General features: G+C 38.4%; 1 protein-coding gene across 5 annotated transcripts in view; it reads right to left on the reverse strand.

Moving 5' to 3' along the window:
- Positions 1-3,974: 3,974 nt before the first annotated feature.
- ADCY2 (adenylate cyclase 2) overlaps positions 3,975-16,246 on the reverse strand; it is a 200,500-nt gene continuing 188,228 nt past the window's right edge. For 3 of the 5 annotated variants that reach the window (XR_014942851.1, XM_085537920.1, XM_015854447.3), the window contains 5 exons: positions 13,517-13,663; positions 11,855-11,962; positions 9,735-9,849; positions 7,304-7,428; positions 3,975-6,361 (listed from right to left, as the gene is read on the reverse strand). Coding sequence is in view for 3 of the 5 variants with exons in the window: in XM_085537920.1 (XP_085394046.1) it covers positions 6,209-6,361; positions 7,304-7,428; positions 9,735-9,849; positions 11,855-11,962; positions 13,517-13,663 (648 nt within the window). In the remaining 2 variants the exon portion in view is untranslated. Of the gene's footprint in view, positions 6,362-7,303; positions 7,429-9,734; positions 9,850-11,854; positions 11,963-13,464; positions 13,664-16,246 lie in introns of those variants that run through there. The other 2 variants (XR_014942852.1, XM_085537921.1) reach the window with 2 other exon arrangements.

The following is a 16,246-nucleotide window of genomic DNA, read 5'->3' on the forward strand; positions in this document are numbered from 1 at the left end:
GAAGAATATGAGAACAAAACTGGGCCAAAAGAGTGGTTTGTTTGTTTGTTTGTTTTTGTCCCTTTGCCAAAAAAATCCTTTCTGTGGGGAAGTTTTCATGCTTGGATAGGCTGAATAACATGCACACCAAAACATGGTATTTCCCACAGAATGAGGCATCTGTATCTTGGGAAACCTGGGGTGTCTTCTGTTAATGCTCAGTGCCGAGGTGGGCATGTTTTTCTGTCTTTTAGCCCTTTCAGGAAGTATGATTTGAAATCTTGCATGCTCATGTTTTGGGCATTGAAAGTGAACAACTCCCAGGTACAACCATTAGATTAGCTCTAAAATTGCTCTGCCCCAGTAACACCTGGCTCCTAGTTTCAATATTCATGTTTTGCTTATTTTATATTAATACATGCATGTAACTGTCTGTTCTCTTTCCTCCTGTACTGCCTAGGGATATGTGACTCACTTCATTTTGTACCTTGGCACAGGCTGCCCAGGGCAGTGGTCATAGTACCAGCCTGGTGGAGTTCAAATAGCTTTTGGATACTGCCCTCAGACATATGATCTCATTTTTAGGTGGTCCTGTGTGGAAGCAGGACTTGGACCCAGTGAGCCTTATGGGTCCCTTCCAACTTGGGATATTCTATGATTCTACCTATGTTGCTGCTCTTTTTGACAACTGCAGTACTAGTGTCATAGGTGCAACACTGCCATTATTATAACTGTTAGTATTTGTTTTTTTTGCAAGCTCTTTCACAACAGGAGTCTTTCAGACATCTTGATTTTTACTGAACATCAATTGAAAAACAAAGCATTCGGGATACCTAAATCTTTATAACCAATTCTTGTAGGCATGTTGAGCCCATGTATGATGTAAACCTCCCATTTCTACTACATAGCTTCCATTCTCCATCCACTGATAAACTGAATAATGTAGCTAGCATCTTGCTTCTTTTTAAGTGCAATGGAGAGAAATTTGTACTCTATAGACTTTAAATCATTCATGACAATTTCCATCTGCTTATCTAATAATATCTCTCTACCAATTAGGGCTCTCCTTGTAACTTTAGTCAAATTACCACAGAATATGCAAGCAGTAGAGTTTTAAACAATAGCTGTCTGACATCAGCTTCCTACACAGAGATATGTATGTCACTGTGCAAGTGCTGTTCTGTAGTTTAGTAAAAGCATGAAGAGGCTGCAAACCATTTTATAAAAGGCAGCTCAGCTGTAGCTGTAAATAGAGCCACAAGAGATTGTTCACCAGAAGTCTAAACTAAGCTACACAGGATTCCTGAAGTCACATTTGAAATGTTTCTTTCTGATTCTGCTCTGGGTGTGACAGATGAGAAATTATAAGGTTGTGAGAGAAGATCCAGGAAGCTACAGACATAGTAGTCTCATTTTGGTCCCTGGAAATGTTAGGGAGAAGGTTGTCCTGGGGATACTGAAAGGCACCTGAAGAACAAAGACACAGCCAACATGGAAAAGTCCTCTAACCCCTTGGTGGGTGAAGGAGAGGCATTGCACATATTCTTTCTGGAACTAAGGCCTTTGATACTGTCTGTCATGGCATCCTTTTGGACAAATTGTGCAACGGTGTGATAAACAGGTTCAAACTACTCTGGGTGATGATCTGGCTGAACAACAGAGCTTAAAGTGTCCTACGTGTGAATGGGGCTACATTATACTGGCAGCTGGTCAGTAGCAGCATTCTCCAAGGTTCAGTTCTGGGGACAGTTCTATTTAATGTTTTTTATCAATGATCTGGATGCAGAAGCTCAATGCAGGTTAGCAGGTTTGCTGATGATACCGAACTGGGAGGTGTTGTTGACTCTAGAGGGATCAGAGGGTTTGCAGAGGGATCTAGATAAGACTGGAGGGTTGGGTATGATCAGTAGCATGAATTACAACAAAGTAAAATGCTAGGTTCTGCAACTGGTCCCAGTCTGCAGGTACAGACTGGGAGAAGAATGGCTGGAGAGCATCTCAAGAGGAAAGGCCTTGGGGGTGCTGGTGACAGCATGAGCCAGCAGTATGCATTGATGGACAAGTGGGCAAACTGCATTTTGGGGTGCATTGAAGACAGCATTGCCAGCTGGTCAAAGGAGGTGATTCTGTGCAGATCTATGCTTCACAATGTAAAATGAATTTTAAGGTCCTTGAAAGCATCTAGAGGAGGGCAACAAAGCTGTTAAAAGGGTACTTGAGTTGTCTAGTCTGGAGGAGGTTGAGAAGTGGCCTCATTGCTCTTTGCAGGTCCCTAAGAAGGGGAAGTACAGAATGAGGTGCCAGGCTCTAGTCTCTGGTCACCAATGAGAGGACACATGGGAAAAGCACAAAGCACAATGCCTTTTTTCACTGTGGGAGTGGTGAAACATTGGAACAGACTTCTTAGAGAGATGGTTGATGCCCTATGCCTTTCAGTGTATAAGAAGCATTTGGACAATGCCCTCCAGTAACATGCTTTGACTTCTGGTGAGCCCCGGAATGTTCAGGCGGTTGGGCTAAATGATCTCTGAATGTTCCTTCCAACTGAACTATTCCCTCACCCCCGCTCCCTTCCCTATAGCTTTTATACTTATAACAATGTCTCAAAGGCAAGGTGACTGTTCTGAAATATCAAACTGGTTGTTGGAAAACCTTAGCAAGAAAAATCCTCAAATTAATTTGTGAGGCAAATGGTCACATAGGAGACAATGATGGGACAGATAGTGACAGAATGGACCCAAGAAGACAGACGACATGTAACTAGACAAGCTATTGAAATGCAGAAAAAACACAGTAGCAGTCTTTGTACTGCCAGGTGACATACCTGTTTCAAGCTGGTGGCACTTACAGCAGAGATGGCTAGGCAGCTGTTAAATCAAGGCTCAGCAATTCAGCTCCTGTCCTTGCTGTTTGGCCTCAGCATGTATCAGAATGTCATGTGTTCCTGAGCCATGAAGGAGAGACAGCCTTTCCAACAAATGCTGTGAGCCATCATCCTTGAAAAAGAAACTGAAACACAGATGGCTCTAAAACTGTCCAGTTTCTGCTGTAATAGGTTTGGTCCTCAAATCAAGCATTTCACAGAAGTACTTGTTTCTTCAAGGCCCTGAATGACTGACAGACTGTCACTTGCAGGAGGAAAAAAAGCTTCATAGTGAAGTACAATGAAAAGGAAAATTAATTATCAAAGGACAAGGTAATCATCATGTAAAACAGTAAATCTGTCAGCATGCAAATAATCCTGATGATATGGCTAATTGTTTGTCCTGATACAAGGTTCTGAAAACAATATGACAGGATTTCAGCACCTCTGCCTACGAATGTGCGCAGCCATCTGTTTAGAAATGAGCAGGCTGAACTGCTACCTGTGCCTCAGTGGGAAAAGGTAAGGTATGTAGACAGTTTATGAAATAGATAAACCATAAAGGAATATGAAGAGAATAATGCTTTGCATACAGGATAAATAGGATGCTAATGTCTATCTCTGGAAACAGTATTTAAATAGGATTACTTTACAGATGATCACAACTATGTTTGTAGTCAAGAAAAATATCTGCAAGCCTAGTATTTCTTCCTGCCCCTTGGTAGTCCTTTATAAATGGGCACATAGCACTGTCTTTGATACAGAAATCCAGCAGTCTCCCAAAGAGTTCATGTTTGGGTTTCGTTTTCCCAGATCAGAGTGAATCACTCTTATATTCATTGTGTGGCTGCTGCTGCCTCATGTTGTTGAGCACTCTTGCATTCTGCTTTTGAAACTAGTGTCCTTTATGACTTGCTAGTGACCTGTAAACTACAGCATCAGCATGAAAGTTGTAGAACTGAAACCTTAAAGTTACATATAAAATATGATTATGAGAAAACTTTCAAGTTATACAGTGACAATCATGTAGTGTTATATCCAGTTATTGTGGAATATGCAATTTCTGCAGAAGAAAGAGGATCTCTGGGTCAATCTAGACAGGGGAAGAATAAAACAGTGTAGACAGTAGATGTAAAGTGCTTTGGAAGACAAAAAATATTTATTGGATACAAATAGCTTCTTGGCACTAGAAAGATAATACTCAGCAACTAAAGGCTGGAGAAAGGATAATATGCACCCTTCTTTGGGCATCATACTACACGTATATTCACCTTTTGCCCATTTTTTTGTTCTTTAGCAGGATGTGGCTACACAGTAGCGAGAGTTAGAATGCAAGTACAAAATGAGAGAATACCAGAGTATTACCAGGGCACCAGGTTGTCACAGACAAGGGCATTTTCAACACGTTCTCGGAGGCCACATACTTATCTTTACACTTCATTGGACCGGTCAGCTCACAGCTATTCAAATAATTTAACATTTTACGGGTTACAGAAATATAATTTAACTTTTATAAAAATCATAGAAACAAGTCTATCAAATTAAGTACAGAGTTTACTAATGTTGCAAATGAAAACAAAACCCTGAATATACAGGTTATACCTGAAAGCTGCACATATATATGACAGTACAATATAATCAACTTACAGGGTTTTCATCCACAGTGAGAAATGATTGCTTTGACTTGTGATAACACTAGAATGATTTTAAAGGCTCAGAGTACATTCAAAATTGAAGTTATTTTTTTTCTCCCCAATTTAATTTACTTTTTAATTGAAGAAATAAACGTTCAGGGTGTCTATTTTACTCCAAATGTAGACATTTCAAGATTGACTGCTATTCCAATTTGCTAGAGGGCAGATGGCAGCTGTTGGTAACCTTGCCACACTCAGTGAGACTGAGCAGCCTGATGCCATTTATTTGGGGAATATTTTGGGAACTCCTTCTGAAAGGAAACTAATGCAATACAAATGTATATAAATGTTTCACAAATGAGAAATCTAAAAGATTGTTCAATGAATACTCTTTACATTTCAATACCATGGCAGAAAATAAAGTCTTTGTAGTGCCTTCAATGGAGCATGTTTACCTGCTTTTTCAGTCTGACATTTGATCATCTATGAAAATCTGCAAGTAAATCCTATTCAACAGGATTTAAGTTAATCTTGAATATCCACAAAATAGCTTTCTTTCTTTTTTTGTATCTTCAAAAATAGACAGCCTGTATCAGTTATGTTCTGATAAATTTGATTATTTTAAATATCCCATGAAATCGGGATATTGATAACTGAAAGGCATACAAGGGCAGAAGAGGTGGGTGGTCAAAGTACAAAACACAGGGTTTCTTCTTTCCTACAGTTTCTCTTAGTTACTGTTTAAGCACTGCAGGCCCATTGTAGAGTAGCAACACTGCTAATGTCTCTAGTATCCTCCACTTCATTCTCCTTCATGTTTGTGGACTTGAAATCTTCTCTATCACCTAGGGACCAAATGAGCGCAAAGTGCCTAGGATATCAAGAAGGACTGAAGACAATAGAGTTGATGCAATTTCTGAAAGGCAGTAGCAAATCTTACAGATATTAATGACCTAAGCTATGGAGATAGCTGCCACAGCCTGCTTCAATAGCTAATTACTGAATAAAATACAGCAGCTGCAGCAGAAGACGCACAGGTGTAGAGGGACAGAAGCCACAGAAGGAAGCAAAACTAAGAGACAGCAACAGTAAGACAAATTACATATAAACTTTTAATGAATTAACCTTACAAAAGACAATAGCTTCAAAACATTTGACACGCTTGTACAAAACTATTCCAGCATTGTTAGTTCTCTCTTCAGAAAGAATGCCAGCAAGCCACCCAACGTGTCCCTGGCTATGAGATGCAACTGGTGATCACATCCAAATCATGTGTGGATCGAGTAAACTTATTTACAAATACTGTATGCTTTAATACCAGATTAGTGGATGCTATTGGGGAGCGACTGTATTTTCCAGAAAACACCATGCATCAGGAAAAAGTATGCACCCCTAGCTTTATTGCCTTTTTTCCCCACATTTGTCACCAACATCTCTTTTTAGTCCTTTCAGGATGAGTTACCTCCTTTTAAATCCTATTCCTTCTTTTCTTGCCTTGGAATAACAGTGCAAGTTGCAGTACAATCTTCCAGTCCTATAGTGTACATCACAACTGTCCTTGAACACAGGAATATCAAGGTGCAAAATGATGGCTCATGGGACTATTCTGCAGCCATATTAAAATAAGTGCCACATATCAGAAAATAGCACGCATGTTAAGGGCCAAAATGTAGTTAAAAAGTGCGTGATACTTTCCTGAAAATATGGTATCAATGACATATACAAGCATTCTTCAAGATGCCACATTCCCTTGTGAAAGGGATCTTGTCATTTCTGTATGTACAAAGTATGTCTTCAGTTCTCCTTTTCCTTTTACGTTTATGATTCCTCTGCAAGTGCTCATGTACCCCAGTGTTTGCAGGACATTGTTTGTCTCTTCTGTAACCTGCAACAAGACAAAACCAACACTGAGAAAAGAGCGGAGCAGAATCATCTTGCAGAATATAAAGAAAACACCTGTCCTGACTAATGGGACTAGTCAATATCTAACTGACTGTGAACCAAAATGAAGCAGTACTGCCATTTCAGGTGCAAGCACACCAGGGCAGACGCTGTTCATCAACAGCATCAGCTTTCTCAGCCTAGCCGTGTTTCTTTGTGAGGCAAACAAGTATTTGTAGATATCATTGCTTAGAGATCCCTCCTATTTTCAGGCTTGGCCAATACCTGGTAGGTAGCTTTACTTTTGCATTGTGTATTTCTGAATGGTCTCAATCACAGATCCTGAGTGATGTCAGTTGCATACCTGGTGGGATACCAAAGTGCAGCAAGGCATACCAGGAAGAGAATTAAAATGTGATCCCTGAATATGAAGTCTCTGGAAGATTAGTAAATGAAGGTCTTTTCTATACAGGTCTGTCTCTTATCTATACAGATAGCAAACCATAAAGATTATTTATCTGCATGTTTCAACAAAATAACACTTCATCACTGCTTCATGGATTTAACTTGGTATACTGTAGTTACGGACATAATTAAGATCAATAATCTTCACAAATAATGTAGCCAATATTTCATGAGTTTAGAAATTCAGAGAATACAAATGTTATTTTGCTCAAATCCCCTCTTAAACTGGTGCTATGTTTCCAGGAAACACATAATTGCCTCCACTGTATTCCTCTGTAGGGTGAATATAAAGGTTTGATTCTCTTCCCATTTTCTTCTGTATGTTTTCATTCTTTATGTTCCTGAATGAGATCCATTTCTTCTGAAAGGTCATTTTTATGGTAGACATCTTCAGCCCCGAAAATACAAACATCTCTGATGTACAAGCATATGATGATTTTTAAGCATTATTAAGATAAATACCAGCACAGAACAAGACTACCTGTATTTTATCTAAGACACCAGTGCTGTCCATCCTGCTGGCCACATTTACTGTATTGCCCCAGATATCATACTGTGGTTTTTGAGCTCCAATTACTCCAGCTATTACAGGTCCATGGTTAATACCTGAAAAACATAAGAACTTTATGTTATAAAAGAATATTGACCAGATGATGACAAGTAGTGCACCTGGAAAATTATCAACTCAGTGGACACACCAGTATTTGGTCCTTGTTGATTAGCGGGTACAGCAACTAATAGCCTGTTCACAATTGTTTTACCAACCCCTTATGGCAAGAGAATGTTATAGAATTGTCAAACGTTTATCTAACTTTAGTTTAACTTAACTTAGTTTTCTATCCTGAATAATTTTGATATGTTCAACCTTTATCTCATGGCATGAGGAACATTCTGGCATTTACAGCAAACGAAGGTTGAGAACCAAGACACCAAGTGAGCTGCTATAATCTTAGGGTTGCATGCTGGCTGAGCTTTTACAAATGTCAGTTTGCATTCAAGTCCTTAAAGTGGGGATTACATCAGAGGAAGATGCACTTCTGTGGTTGCAGTTCCTATGGATATCAGGTGCTTTCACGACCATAAATGGTGCTGAGAAGTTGACCTCAGTGGTGCCGCTACTGTGTTAAGGTGGTGAAAGTGCCAGTCTGGGACCTATGGACCTTTGAAGATTTAATCCTTGCTGCTGCTGCTTTTTTTTTTTTTTTTTTTTTTTTTTTTTTTTTTTTTAACCCTCCATTTGAAATGTATTATTCCTTCAAAGTTTTCTTAGAGTTTATTTTAGACTCATTTAGCAAAAATAAATGTATAAGTAAATTGATTAATCCAACCAATGAAACAAAACGCCGAACAACAACCCTGTCATAAGATTCTTAAGATTTGACAATTGAGATTTTTCTCCTTCTTTTATGCTTTTATTACTTTTGGTTCACCAGACGAAGCTCCTGAAGAGATGATGCATGGAGGAGATTACATGGTGGCTAGCACTTCAGAAACAGACAAACAGTTTGTGTGCAGTCCAGAAAATACAATGCAGAACAACCACAAAAAACTGCTCAAAAGCCATCAGGCACTTTACCCTTTCTTTAAATTTTCTTAACTCATCCCCACTGAGACATCATTGTGGTACACACACACACACACACAAAAACGATTTTCAGCCAAACTCTGTTAGTGTTTAATGCTACAGAAGCATCTTTCCCCTCAAAGTTTCACCTCTTAATCCCTACTTGATAAGAGTCAGCACTGATGTAATCAGTTTGCAGATTCAGTATGTATGTTGACATAACTATGTTTGCAAGTATGGAACATTATCTACGGCAAGAACAGAACTCTTATTCTGTACAAAAATATGCTATCTCTACATGTTTATTAAACTCATCAAGTTCTGGAACATATTGAGAATGGGGCATACTTCAGATGTGCTTTCTCATTTTTAACTATGGCAACTAATATGAAACAAAAAGGAACGTGGGAATATTTAAGGTCAGAAAGTAGCAAGCACAGCCAGTGGGTGGCACTGTGCAATAAATGTAAGAGCAAGCAAGAATAAAAGCAAGCAACACAGCAAGAAAAACAAGAAAGGAGAATAACTGTTGGATACTTCAGACATGTTTATGAGATTTGAAGGTATCCAATATTTATTTAATGCTTTCATTTCACACTTTCCAAGTTACATACTGCACCGTAAAACTGCTATGTACTGCTATCAGGAAATAAGCATCTTGGAATATATGGTTCTTGATCAGATCTGAATTCATTTATCTCATAATTCTTTGCATGACTTCCTGCAACTATGGGTTTTGTGGGTTTTTTTTTTCTTGTTTGTTTGTTTTATGTGTTTTTTATTAATTAATAGTATTTATTAATACTGTGGAGCACAAAGGGAAGCAATTAGAAGCTGGAACATAATACTCCTAATATTAGTAGCTGGACATCCTTGCTCCCATTTGTCAATATACACAGAATAATAATAAAGAAGTGAAATATCCTCCTGTGTTTAACAGCAGGAATGAAGCTTTATTGTAAGCTTGCTTGAGTTTAGTACATCTAAAGTATTTCAAACTCCAGCCTCATTTGTGCCTTTTACATAATGTCCTCCAAAGCCATTCATATACTTTTGCAAAGCCCTGTCTAGTATCTCCTTTGGACCCATGGGTCCAAGTAAAGAACATTTTCCAAGTGTTCTTTACTTAGTAATACTGTTTCTTCTGAGTTCCTGTCTTGAAACACTTCTTGCCACAACAGCAGCTATGCTCACTTGGCAAAGCCATTGACACTGCCTCTAAGCAGGGTAAAGGTGATGCTATCTACTTCCTTTGCCCTGTTGGTCAGTTCTAGTAATGCTTTAGTCTGCTTGAACATCGTGCTACATTCTCCCCCTCCTCCATATTCTCAATTCCTGTAATACATACCTACTCGTAACTTGAAGTCGTTGAAAGAATGTTTGTTTATGACATCCAGTTTTGCCACTAAGGCAAATGCAAACTCCACCATGGTTCCTATGTGCATATACTGTCGTTCAGGTTCCTAAATTGCCAAACAAACAGAATAAAATTATTTTCTGTAGCTTTAGTTCCCATGAGAACACTTCCAAAATATGCTGAAAATGAAAACACTTAAACTCTCAGGGATATGCTAAAGCCAGGGTGACTGCAGCAGAAAACTAATGTATAAGATGATGCCCTTTCCAGCAACACTTCGACTGAACAATGGCCAATAGACCACGTTGCATTTTACTTACATGATAAGTCAGAATAGAGTTGATACATTCAGAACGTATTCTTTTGACTGTCAAGCAACTGATTAGTTGCTATCTGTCCTACCAGCACTCACTGTCTATGTGTGCCTAGGATTTGTACATTAATTTTTTCTGAGTGTCTGTTTTATGCCTCTTAATAATAATTGATGTTTATGGTCAGCCCCACAGAGACTCCTTCCTTTCATTGCTGCACATTTCAGCTCTCTTGTTAATGCTTAAGCTCCAATGAGATTCAGTTTTAATAGTTCCTCAGCTGATCTCATCTGGCAGATAGATAAGGAGGCATATCTGGGAACATGAAATAGACCTGAAAATGAACAAAATGCAGGAGGAACACATTCCCTGTTCAATATTTTGCTATTCCAGGGTGCATGTTAGTTTCTAAGGCTATAGACTTAATGTTTTATCATATACTGACAGTGTAGCCTGATTTCTAAGCACTGGTTTGAGTACTCCTAGGCTAAAGAGGGAATTGATTTTCAGGCTCCCTCAGCCCCGGGTAGGATTCTGACAAGAGAATGATTTCTTAAGAGTTAGACTTACAGATCTCTATGAGAAATGACTGAGTCTTCCTTGAGATAAAGTGACAGAGTTGATGGACAGATGACAACTTTGTGAGATGATTCGTAGGGTACATACATCAGCCTGGGTGGGACAGTAGCTTTTGCCAGAACTGTTGTTTAGATGAATGAAGCCTGTCTGTTTCCTTTGGAGTTCACTCCTAGCTAAGACAGATGGTCTCCTACCCAGCTGACATATGCAGACCCTGTCTTTAGGCACTTAGTCTTCCCTGAGTTCTTGAACTGAAATGGGGACTGTGCTCAGCAATATGCCTTGCTGTCAGTCATTGTCACACTAGGCACAGCAATATCTGTGGATCCTGCAGCATCCGGACTGAAGAGACCTAAGTTTTGATGGATTTCAACATGTGTACTAAATCACCAAAGGAATCCTAAGACTTGGATCTCCCGATTTGTAATTTGCAGAAATAACTCAAACAATACATTTCTTGCAGCACACACACTAAATTTACTGGTGTTTAAGAGCTCCTTTGTGTATTCTCCAGTCTACAGTCTTGCATTTCTTTCATCATCTTCATCTCCCTGTAATGAATGTCAGGGCTAATTTGAAATTATTCTTTTTGGTCCTCAAGATTATTAAGGTCTATGGTTCAGGTGTTAATTGCTTCTCTTTAGAAGGAACATGAGCTTATCAGGAGACATTAATCCTTATCAGGGAACATACTGATTCATTACTGCCATCTCTGTTGCTCACCAGTGATCTAAAGATCACAGCAAAAGCAAAGCTTTTGCTTCAAAGTTATGAATTGCTTCCCTGAAATTCATTTCTACTGACTGCACACAATTCCCAATCCTACTATATTAAATAAATCAGAAACAAAGGAATCTACATTAAGCATTGAGCCTGAAGGTTCTTTAAGTGCATGGTTAATAGGGCTACCCCGCACACTCAACTTTCAATGGAAAATAGTGATTCCAATGTTCTTCTTTAGACTCTAAGTTCAATTACTTCTGCTGTAGCATGTAGCAATAAAATGCTGTATTACATTTAGAGTAGAAAGCCAAATTTACACTTAACAAATACAGAGGCAACATTTGAAAAATGCAGTGTGAAGAAAAATAATTCAGAGACTTCTAAACAAAAGCATACACTTAGTAAGAAGTAAAATTGAGGCCACAGTGTTATATGTAGGCTGCTGTTTAATGAACAGAATTTTAGGCTTTACTTGAGCATGATTTTTATTTTCTGTACCTGATACTGTTCTTGGTTGGGTGTAGCACTCAATCCTGTTGCTGCCATGTACGTGCTTCCAATGGTCTTTATCTTTTCAACTCCACTGAACTTTGGCTTAGACAATAACTAGAAAACAAGAATAAGTTCTTCATTATTGAGATTAACAGCATTGTTGTTCTAAGTGCTTGTTTCTCTAACAGAATTCAAGAACATCAGTACTTTGATTCACAAATATATACAGGATGGCCTTAAGGATGGACAAAAGAACAGATAAAGGGATAGTTCCCAGAAAAGGGGAAATCATGTCTCCTAAAATACCTTTTTATCATAAAGGGAGTAGATTTCTATTAGGGAGATTGAACTTCACCTTACTGTCCATATAGCTCTTAAAAATCAATAGACTTTACACTCATTTGATAGTGGAACCAAATCACTACGCAAGCCAATGGTTAAGATGTTAGTAGCTTTCTGAAAGTAAGTATCTCTTCTGGTTGAGATGGTAAGAATTTTAATTCATAACCCAGGTTGTTTTGAACATTCCAAAGTTATCAAAATGGGTTTGCTGCTAAAATTCCCTCCACAGCTGCAGAACTGCAAATCCAGACTGTGTTCTCTGAATCATGACACACTCTTAACGCCTTCGTTGGGTATCTTTATCAGCAGCAACTTTTTTAAAGACAAATACTGTTCTCAGTGAGACCTTTTGAGATGACTTTTCACAGTGTATCTGTAGCTATACAGTCTGCACTTGCTTGTAGCTTGGAGAGTGGAATGTTAAAACCTATGCATTCCTATGAGTCATCAATATACCAACTGATCAACATGTTATATAATCAAAACAATGCAGGTTATAGAATCATACAATATCCTGAGTTGGAAATACCCTGCAAGTATCATCAAGTCCAACTCCTGGCTCCACAAAGGACCACCCAAAAATCAGAGTATATGATTGAGAGCATTGTCAAGGCACTTCCTGAACTCCTGCAGCTTGGGGCTGTGACCACTGCCCGGGGGAGCCTGTTCCAGTGCCCAACCTCCCTCCTAGTGAAGAACTTTCTCCTAATCTCAAAATTGACCGTCCCATGACACAGCTCCATGCTGATCCCTCAGGCCTTGACACTGTTAAAAAGAACAGAGCTCAGTGTTGCCCATCCACTCCCCTTGTGAGCAGCCGCAGCGACCATGAGACCTCCCCTCAGCCTCCACTGCTCTGGGCTGAATTAAGTAGCCTCAGCCACTCCCCATACATCTTGCTCACAGACCCTTCAGCACCTTCAAAGCCCTCCTTTGGATTCTCCAAAGATGTAAAAATTTAGGGCACAAACTTAGGCACTTTACCTTTGGCATTAGTATTTGGGAACTACAGTTAATAAATGGCGTGTAATGTGCCTTGTGAACTGCAAATAAAGGGCAGAATTTCCCTGTCAGATACATGCATTGGATTCTCATTATATAGACCAAAAAGCGCCTGAATATGATGTCAGATCGATAGCTCATTTATTCCACATAAATCTCTTTTTCCTTTAATACTCCTTGGAAGCAATTTCTACACGACCAGACATACAACAGTTCTTTTCTGACAGCTCTTCCACTCTCCTTTTCAAGTATGTTTGCTTACTGTTGCATACCCTGGGTTATTAAGATTGAAACCATATGTTGATTGTTGTTAGAAGTACATACATCATCAAAGTCAGCAATGATCTCATTTAGCAGTCTGAGACATTCCAAGCCTTCCTTATTTACATCAGATTCTGTGTAAAATTCCTTGAAATCCGGAATAGAGGCAAACATGACACAGACACAGTCATATGACTGATGATATAGATCCTGTCCAAAAGAAAATGAAAAAGAGAAAAAAAAACTCATTATACCCAGCTCTAAATAAGGTTATCTGATAATATGCAGTGACCCGGTTCTGAAAAGGAAGGTAATGCCATGAATGGAAACTTTTAAAACAGTGTTCAAGTATTTTTTGCATTTAGTGGCATTTATTGATGTTTAAGCAGCATACAGACTTGTTAAACATAGTCAACATAGCTGACAAATTTTTTAGTATTCTAAAGTTACCCCTTTTTTCACCTGAATATTTGCTCAGTAAGCATAAATTTTTCACTGATTTATTAGATAGGAATCAATTCTGAGATGAGTAGAGAATTTGGTTTGGCTTGCATGGCTGAGACTATATTTTACAAAACAGTCTCTAATTTATCATTAGCTGTATCATTTTAATGACTAGAAAGACCTAGAAAATTGAAGCAAAATCTCAGCACTAGTGCAGTACAAAAGCATGATGTGACACAACCCTGAAGATCCTAATCAAAAATGACAAGATGCCTAATAAGACAAAATAATTGTCCCTTCTTTTCCATAACAAGGGGCTTAACAAGATAAATAAGTCACTCGAACTTAAACTTACTTATGTGTCACATTCTCCATAGCATTGTTAGCACTGAAATGAGAGCACCTCTGCTCCACAGGAAACCTCTGATGATAAAAATGAATCCCCTTATCCCTTCCTTCAGTTTCCAATGCCCTCTATCATTAGAATATCTCTGCTTTCAGGACAAATTTACGTCCTGAAAAAGGAAAAGAAGGACTATTTGTTAAACTAATAAAAAAAAGTATGGAAATCTTTTTTACAAAGGTAACCTCAATAATAATAAGAGATGCTTTAAGTTAGTATAAAGCCAAATTCTGTTAAAAGTATTTGAGTAGAGCATGAATTTCAATATTCTTGTGAATAAGATGAATGTTCCATGATTTCAAGAAGGATCAGATATTTTTTTCCCTTTTTATTTATCCAAACTTTGTTTTTTTCAGTTTTGCTTGTAGTATATTTCTTTTCTTTTTTAAAGAACATGGTGAATCTACGTAGGTGTGCACAAACACAGTGAATCCAAGTTCGTGATCTTAACTGAAAAATAGCTGAACTGGTAATGGTAAAATCTGTTGACTGCCTTAGCCCCGAATAGGTGTGAGACAGACAGAAGCATGAGCAGTTGGAGGAGCTAGATGGTTTGCTACACAACTATTCTCCCCTTTTATTCAATAAGGATTATGTAATCACAGTGTCCTTGAAACTCCTCATGCATCTTGCCCTTTGAAAAGAACCAGCACCCTGGCAATACTTCTCTGTCATCTATTTGTTCCATTTCCATAAACACTGGGTTAATTTGTGCATTTCCTCCTGCAGCTGTTCGTGCATATTTTTAAAAAATATCAATTTCATTCATACAATAGAACAGGGGAAAGGAGAGCCCTCTGGCTAAATGATATCAACTGAATTTGAGCAATACACCTGGATAAAGATGTCACTTGAGAGCACAGTTGCCTTATGTGTCCCCTAATGTCACTTGACATTATAGGACAAGTGTATCTAGAAAGTCATTTTACTGCCAGACGGGCACAGTCTTCAGACAGTGCTTCCCTCTTGCGGATATAGGAAAAAAATAGTCTATGGAGGTCACAAGGACTCAAAAGGAGTGCCCGAAACTGCACAGGATGATTCTGACAGCATTTCAGAGGAACCTGAGCATCTCTTTGCTCTCTTTGCTCTAGCTTCCCACATTAACCCAGGTCCAGGACTCTGTAACACTGAAGTGGCGCACACCAGCTGCTCTCTTGAGTGTTTGCACTCAGAATGGGAGCTCAAACCAGCTCAAAATTAGTGAAGTGGAACAGCACAACAAGATTTACAGACCTGCTACTCAAATATTTAGCCTTTGCATTCTGGTTCACATCTACCTTCTTCAAAGTTACCTCAGGCATGTCTACACTGAAGCTACAGTAATGTTTACTTATAAATATAAATATATTCTAAACTTAAAATCTGACACGCTGAGTGCTCATCTTAGGCTAGTTTAGCAGAATAGGCACAGAGATTTCATGATGCGGTTTATCTCACTGTCCCCTCCATTTCCTCAAGTCGCCTTCCCAGTATCTTGATTTCAGTGGTAGATAAATGAATCTAGGCTACACAGATGTTTTTTAAAACTGGGAAGAAATTGCACAACAAATACAGGGCTTGGCAGTGGAAGGAGAAATTCACAATGATATACAGAAGAGCAGAGGGAGATGTGAGAACACCCACATCAGAATGTAGATAATTAACATTCAGAATGTGGGTTATTACTTATACTTTTCAAACTTGACCTAACAAAATAAACCACATATATCCATCATCATAGAACTTTTTCACAGAAAAAAAAATAAAATAAATAAAATCATATTCCTATCATCTTTACAAATCTAGTAAATTAAATCCAACCAAATTAATAGTACTGTTGTCACTAACATTAATACACAATGCTATTATCTTAGCATTTCTGTAAATTAATAGAATAAGGCTGTTTGATTTTACCAAATGAACATTAGATAGCAGTTTTCTGGTTTATTTACTTTCTCAAATCC

This window comes from Coturnix japonica, chromosome 2, assembly GCF_054131305.1.
Source record: "Coturnix japonica strain WE chromosome 2, WE-NBRP24, whole genome shotgun sequence".
Taxonomy (NCBI): Eukaryota; Metazoa; Chordata; class Aves; order Galliformes; family Phasianidae; genus Coturnix; species Coturnix japonica.